Genomic DNA, 7,500 nt, shown 5'->3' with positions numbered 1-7,500 from the left:
AACCATTCAACATGCACAGATTACAACTTAAACATGGCCATTTTGTTCTTGGAGGATCAATACTAAAATAGCAAGTTTATTTAAAAAAAAAAAAAAAACCCAGCCATGCTCATTGTGATGTTAAAATAATAATTCAAACATTTAAAAAAATGTTTTTTAAAATTGTGAACCCAATTATTTCCAAATGTATCATTACATATTATTTTAATTTTTCTGATCCTCCGCCCTGTCCACCTAGCAGTGGGTTGAGCAGCTGGGTCTGTTAGATCTGACGGACAGCGCCCTGTCCACCTAGCAGTGGGTTGAGCAGCTGGGTCTGTTAGATCTGACGGACAGCACTTTGGGACAGACTAGCATTCTATCAAAAGGATAGCAAGTAATCGCTATTGTCCGTTTCACGTTGTAAAAACCGGGATAAACTCCAGCTCTATGGGCCTAAATCCTCTAAATGACTACAAAAGTCCCCTGCAAGAAATTATAATTTCATGCTATGACACATCTTGCCAACACATCATTCTATGCTGAATGTCACTTCCAATAATGTGTTCTGTGTTATAAAATCAGATTGCTGTGTGAAATGTGGCACGTCCATTCCCAATAATAAAACCCAGGCCACAGTCATCTTACTCTTAATAAGTATGACGTCATGTGCTAAAATTTACTCAGGTAAAATTACCCAACTTTCATTCCATTCCTTTAAACAAGACATCCCACCACCCCCTTTCCAAAAATAAGAGGGGGGAAAAGGACCAACAGAACCCCCCAAAAACCCCAAAACAAAGCAACAAAAAGCAAACAAAACAACAACAAAAAAGACAAACAGCAACAAAATATACATTTAAAAAAAAAAAGAAACGAAACAAACAAACAAATATGGTCCCGGTGTTAAAATAAAATTAACAAAACAAAATACATGAGCAGCACTTTACAAACTTACGATTCGTTTAGTTTAAATCGTTTTTCTCGACAAAGATCCCCCCCCCCCCCCCCAAAAAAAAAAAAAAAAAAATTAATATTTTTTTTATTTAAAAAGGACAGATGGTTAAAAGAGAAAAGTAAAATGAAAGAAGAAAAGGAGAAAAAAATAAGACAGTGAGAAAGAGAAAAAAAAAACAAAATAGAACCAAGAAAATCCCGAGATATTTTTTATTGTGTATGTTTACTACATACAACCAAGATCCAACTCTATACAAGTGGAATAAAGTAACAGAGCATTGCTGTAGTTGTAGTTGTTGTTAGTGTTAATTCATTGCACTCATGGAAGCATTCCATTCCAGACTCAGCAAGAAAGCATTCCTACAAAATTCCAGAGTGTAAAAAAAAAAGGTTATAGTTACAGTCAACTTAGCGACAGCAGCAGCGAAAATTTGAAAAACCAGGAAGAAGAGGAGATTGTGGGCGAAGAAGGAAGAAATTAAAAACCAAACAGAGCAACCCAACATTAGACACGAGATCTAAAGAGAAGGAAGAAACGGTTAAGAGAGCGATGGATACTATTATACAGGTCGTGCAAATCATTCCCAGCAAAGGCAACAAGCCAAAGAGTAGCTGACACGAAGGCCCACACAGTTTTACCATACCTCGATACTTGAGTTTGGTGTAGGTAAAGTCTACACCGGCAGCGTTAGACTGGGACTTATTACCAACAACTCCACCACCACTACCACTACTACTGGCATCATTTCTCCTATCACAACCAGCACCACCACCAGTACTACCAAAACCGGGGGTCGCTCCATTTACATCCTCCTTGTCCTCACCCTTCACGCCTCCTCCTCCGCCGGTAGCGCTACCGTCCCAGGAGGTCTTCATGTCCAGCATGCTCATGTCAGCGGAGGTCGCCATCCTGTCTCGCCCGGAGGTCGGAGGATTGGCTGGTTTGGCACGAGATGATGCGGATGCTGATCGGCGAGGGGTCGATTCGGCACTGGAACTGTTGTTGGCATCTTTGTTCTTGCTGTTACTGGAGCTACCACCACTACTACCACCAACACCACCAACGCCACCACCACCAGTGCTACTCTTCTTGTCTTTGTTGTTGCAGTTGCCTCCGACGACATCATCTCCGGAAGTCGGGAGAGTGCTTCCGCCGTCAGCAGACCCTTCCCTGTCTGTTTATGGGACACGAAAATCATTACATATAGATACTAGGATGCATAATAATATACATCATATGCCTTTTCTTATGATAGACAATGACAATTGCAGATGCCAAACAACGACAAAACACCCTTTGTATTTTCATTTTGGTAAAAACTTTTAAACTTCGTTTATCGGTAGATTATGATAAATTGATCATGAAAAATACAGGAGCAGACGTTGGTCTAAGTTGAAAATTTGAACAGGCTTGCATGAAAAAGTGCCGCCGCAGAAAGAAAAATACAAGACCCCCCCCCCCCCCCCCCCCCCCCCCCCCCCCCCCGGAACAAGGCGGCCTACACCACCTGCCTTTCATGGCCACTTTTTTCCCCCAGATTTTCAGCTCATGATGACTCACACCAGCCGTGCCAAAAAGTCTTAAACCTGAGACTCCGATATAAAAGCTTTCTAGCCAAAATGAACCAAAGGTATTTTGTCACTGTAGGCCAGGGCAGACCTGACACACGGAACTTGTCTCTTTATTTAAAAAAAAATATTATATTGTCTTTTCATATTTGAGAGAGAAATAGACTTTTCTTAAACCTTCACATAATGATTTTATTCTTCAATTCCAGTTTGTCTTCTTTCTTCTTTTTTTTTAAAGTTAAAATTTAATTTGTCTTCCTTTTGAAAAGTTAACATCTACAGTTTGTCATTTGTACGGTGTCAAGTCTGTTCTTGTTGTTACAAGCCAGTGCATTGCACTTGATGTGTAGATAAATGTGTCAAGGAATATAATATAACACATTATCATAGATATTGATAGACACATAAATAAATAAATAAATAAATAAATAAATAAATAAATAAATAAATAAATAAATAAATAAATAAATAAATAAATAAATAAATAAATAAACAGCTGATAACAGATGTGTATCATTTACTGAGGTACTTTACGCTTTCTCGCCATTGTCTAGGGTTCGAGTACATATCACCGTTGTGTCGAGTTGCTGTCTCTCGAGTACGTAGTATGTGTGTTGATGGAAAGATGGTTTCTCACTTAAATACAGACCTTCCAACTATTACGAAAAAAATTCGCAGAATTACGAAATTTTGGCTCCAGTTTCTGAACTTCATGAGCATCTCAAAGTCATTAAATCTTATTGAAAATGAAAGTGTTTTTTCTCATAAAAATGAATTTTTAAGTTTTCAAGTAGGGAGGTCTGTAGATGGATTCAAAAAGCCTTAACCAGGTCAGGAAGTCAGTGACCTACAATGGATCTACCTGCCTGTTGACTTCCGGTCTCCATATAATGAGGAGCCAAATATGGCAGCCCATGCGCAGCTTGTTCAATAATAATAATCTTATTAGCTACGCACGGTGACATGAGGGGCCGTGAATATGCTTTGGCGAATTTTTATTTAGTATTTCATAGCCTACTCAAATTATGAGTCATATGATAACAAAAACAAAAACAAAACAAAACAAAAACAAAACAAAACAAAACAAACAAAAAATGTATCAAATATCCCCACACAGTTGGTTAGTTAGTCATTCCAAATATGATACAGAAATAAATATCAATTAAAATTACAATCGATAGGTAAATAATATACACATCGATATGAATTTTATTGACCGTATTAAAGCAGGTGATTGTTTACAGTTATGAATCGATTGCTGTGTCATTTTATTGTTTTTTTTACCGAAGCCAACTTGTGCAAGGCATGCTGGGTGTTTGCAAGTAGAGGGTGGTGTAAAAAAAATAAATTATATATATATGTATATATATATATATATATATATATATATATATATATATATATATATATATATATATATATATATATATAATTAAAAAGATGCCAAACCATGACAAATCGTTTTTTAAAATTCATTTTGAACAGAAATTTGTAATCGTGTGGATGAATTAAATGGCTATAAATTTGTCCAAAACAAAAACAAAAACAAAACAAAACAGACACCTGAAATTTTGAAAGCGTTTCGACCCCTTGTTACTTTGTCCTTATTCACCATCGGGACTTTTGAGAGTCATCTTAATTCATCCATGCTTGGAGGAACAAACAAACACACAAACAAAACACCCAAAAAAAACCAAAAAAAACCCAGACAAAACAAAACAAAAAATATTCTTTTAAAAGGAAACAATTAAAAAATTCTGATAAATGCAACCCCCCCCCCCCCCCCCACACACACACACACCACCTGAAAGAAAACCGAGGACAAAACAAACAACATCTAAAGCAAATAAAAACCCCCCAAAAATATCACCAAAATAAAAAGAAAAGAAAATCAGAAAAAATAAGAAAAAAAAAAGCATAGCAAAAACCTGGCCAAAATAAGGAGAGAAAATACAAAGGAAAAGAAAAAAACAACAAGAACAAAACAAACAACCAAAAAAAAAAAAAAAAAAGCAAAGCAAACATCTGACCAAAATAAAACCCAAAACGTTTTGTCATGGTGTGGTAGTAATAATGGTGACACCGAATGTCGATAATGAGTATAGAGGAGATTAGTGGTTTGTTGTACCCTCTGTTATGTTTTGTTGGTTTACCGCCATTATTGACTGATCATAACATACATTAATGGGGGTGAATTTAAATACCCTGCCCAAGTGCTAAATGGTTGTGAAGGAGAAGAGGAGGAAGAGGAGGAGGATGTGGAGTAGGAGGTGGAGGAGGATGTGGAGGAGAAGACGGAGGAGGTAGAAGAAGAAGAAGAAAAACAACAACAACAACAAAAAGAACAAAAAGAAGAGGAAGACAAAGATGAGGAGAAGGGGAATAGGACCAGGAGGAAGAAGAGAGGGGAAGGAAAAGGGTGATAGTGATGATAACGATGACGATGATGATATCAGGGGTGTCTTACATTGTTATCAAACCTTCCTTATCAAAATCACTTTATCACACCCCATTATATTTATCATTAGGATTTCAATGCCGAAAAAAAACAAAACTAGACTTACCCAGACGACCATGGCCTGATGTGTCCAAAGACGGGGGCGGCGTCCCACCGTCCTCAAATTCTATATCATTTTCCATAATATAATTCCTACTATCGCGATGCCCAGTCGTCCCCTGTGGTACAGAGGTACTCCCGGAGACAAAACGGTCGTTGTCGGTGGCGGTTAGGATCAAGTTCTCCTCCTCGTTGGCGTTGTTGATGATGTCGTCCTGGGGGAAGTGACTACTTCTACTGCTAGTGCTGCTTCTGTTGTTGTTGCTGAGGTCTTCATGCGTCCAGTGGTGATGATGTTGCTCCTCCTGATCTCCTCCGGTGGTGTTGTGGTGAGATGATGATGACGATGATGATGATGGGGGGACGGTGTTCTGTTGGAAATCGGCGGCAGATGCATAGCTCATCAGATCAGGACCTGGAGGAGTAGAAAAGGAAACGCTGAATTTATTTACTTGCTTTATAAATAAAAGCAGATTGTTGAGAAAGAGGATGTGGAGGGTGTGTGTGTGTGTGTGGGGGGGGGGGGGTGGAGATGGTGTCAGGCTGTTGACATCTGTGGCAGGTGCAAAGATCATCAGATCTATACATGAAGGAGTAGGACAGGAAACTTAGGTGTATTTACTTGCTATATAAAAAAGACACATTGCTGAGAAAGATTATTTTTTTTTGAGGGGGGGGGGGGGGGGGGGGGGGGGGGCAGAGCGACAACTTGAAGAAAATAAATCAAAAATTTGTGACCCCCCCCCCCCTCTTCCAAGATTTAATACCCTCTGTGAACTCAAACATTTTATTTGATTAGATTTTTTCGTATTCCTTTCTGTTTTATGGTAATTCCCTCAACCAAACCTTTATTCCTGCTTCTCCCCTTGTTTATTTCCGTCGACATTAATTATGCAAAAAAAAATAAAAAGGCATTTAAGTAAAGGGCAGAGAGAGAGAGGGAGAGAGAGATAGAGAGAGATAGAGAGAGAGAGAGAGAGAGAGAGAGAGAGAGAGAGAGAGAGAGAGAGAGAGAGAGAGAGAGAGAGATGGGATCATGTGAAGCCATTTATTATGGCCATTGTAAAAAAAAAGTTGTATCAACACACGGGTATATATAATAAGTACAACTGACAAATTATTATTATGACGGGAGAGCTTAGCGTCCCAAGAGCAGTTGAATCGAGTGACAGTGACAGAAAATATTTGAGACAAGGATTGAGTCATGATGTAAGAAGAGTTATGTCTCTTAGTTTTGTGTCAAATAGGGCGTAACCTTTGTGTATTGACATTGAACGGCCCGCCAGCTCTCGTTTGTCTCCATTTCGCCTTTGTTTATCAAATGTATGACGTGGACGTTTCATTAAGCTCTTTGTTATTGATTTTAGACTGACAAAGAGTGGTGATCCGCTTGTCATCAAAATCTAGGATAATCATTTGTGGTCTTGTGGTACGACACTCGCTTTCGGATCGGAAGGTCTTGAGTTCGAGCCTCGCTCGGCGCATCGTTGAGTTCTTGGAAAAGGCTCTTTACTCACATTTTCTCACCGTATTCAGGTGTAAAATGAGTACCTGACCGGTTGTTAACAGCGTTGTCTGTCGGAAAAAAAATTTGTAATATCGCCTAAAAGGCATCGTGTCTCGTTCTACATGTTACTCGTTGCTGTTGGTCAGGGACCTTTTGTAAAGCGCTTTGAGCACGTTTAGTGGATATTGGGCTATATAAAAGCTCAAGTTTGTGCCATGGCAGCAAACCAAATCGAGCGGCTCGATATTCGAAATACATTTTTTTTAAAAGAGCCGCTTTTCGAAAGACATTGAGAAACCAATTTCCGCCACAGCTTAAATTCAAAGTTAAAATTAACTACCCCCCCCCCCCCCTCCCATTCCCCTTTGCACGCATGAGAACATTCGACAGGCGTGACAACGATGAAATCAAATTCAATTCTATATTTACATAATGTATCGATTGGAGACGATTGATCCGTGGTGTAGAAGGAACCCTCAGCTCTTTGTTTATAGTTTTTAGGCAAGACATTTTGATGATTAGTTCTCACTAAATTATATCAATCAGACTATAAACGTTCAAGGTTGCACATAGTTTTTGTGTGTTGGAACCTATATCCGGCTGGCATATGTCGTGGGTATTTTCCCTAAACGTATAGCATATATTGAATGAATGACGTCACTTAGCTCTTCTTTAATGGTTTAGATCGCCGGATGGGTGTTTTGTTCTCACTAAATTCTTCCAATCGGCTAAAGACGTTTTAGATAATACACCCATTTGTGTTGCTACAATGTCTTATTTGACTGGCGGACTGTTGAGCATTAATTTATTTTACTTCACTTCAACTTATTCCATCAACATTCTCGATACAAAATTCGAGTGAAAACAAATTACTCGCCTGATACCGTTAGACAGGCATGAGTGACGATGCGATGCGATCGTATTAAATTCT

General features: G+C 38.7%; 1 protein-coding gene across 50 annotated transcripts in view; it reads right to left on the bottom strand.

Moving 5' to 3' along the window:
• The window catches only part of LOC144968174 (uncharacterized), a 135,247-nt gene that overhangs the window by 54,820 nt on the left and 72,927 nt on the right, over positions 1–7,500 (bottom strand). For 27 of the 50 annotated variants that reach the window (XM_078906224.1, XM_078906207.1, XM_078906209.1 and 24 more), the window contains 2 exons: positions 5,070–5,477; positions 1,581–2,111 (listed from right to left, as the gene is read on the bottom strand). In XM_078906224.1, coding sequence (XP_078762350.1) covers positions 1,581–2,111; positions 5,070–5,477 — 939 coding nt within the window. The remainder of the gene's footprint in view (positions 1–1,580; positions 2,112–5,069; positions 5,478–7,500) is intronic. The other 23 variants (XM_078906213.1, XM_078906216.1, XM_078906243.1 and 20 more) reach the window with 1 other exon arrangement.

The sequence above is a fragment of the Berghia stephanieae genome, chromosome 3 (genome assembly GCF_034508935.2).
Source record: "Berghia stephanieae isolate SIO BIC M18660-M18661 chromosome 3, UCSD_Bste_1.3, whole genome shotgun sequence".
Taxonomy (NCBI): Eukaryota; Metazoa; Mollusca; class Gastropoda; order Nudibranchia; family Aeolidiidae; genus Berghia; species Berghia stephanieae.
The sequence above is the reverse complement of the archived record's forward strand: the minus strand, read 5'-3'. Positions and strand labels throughout refer to the sequence as shown.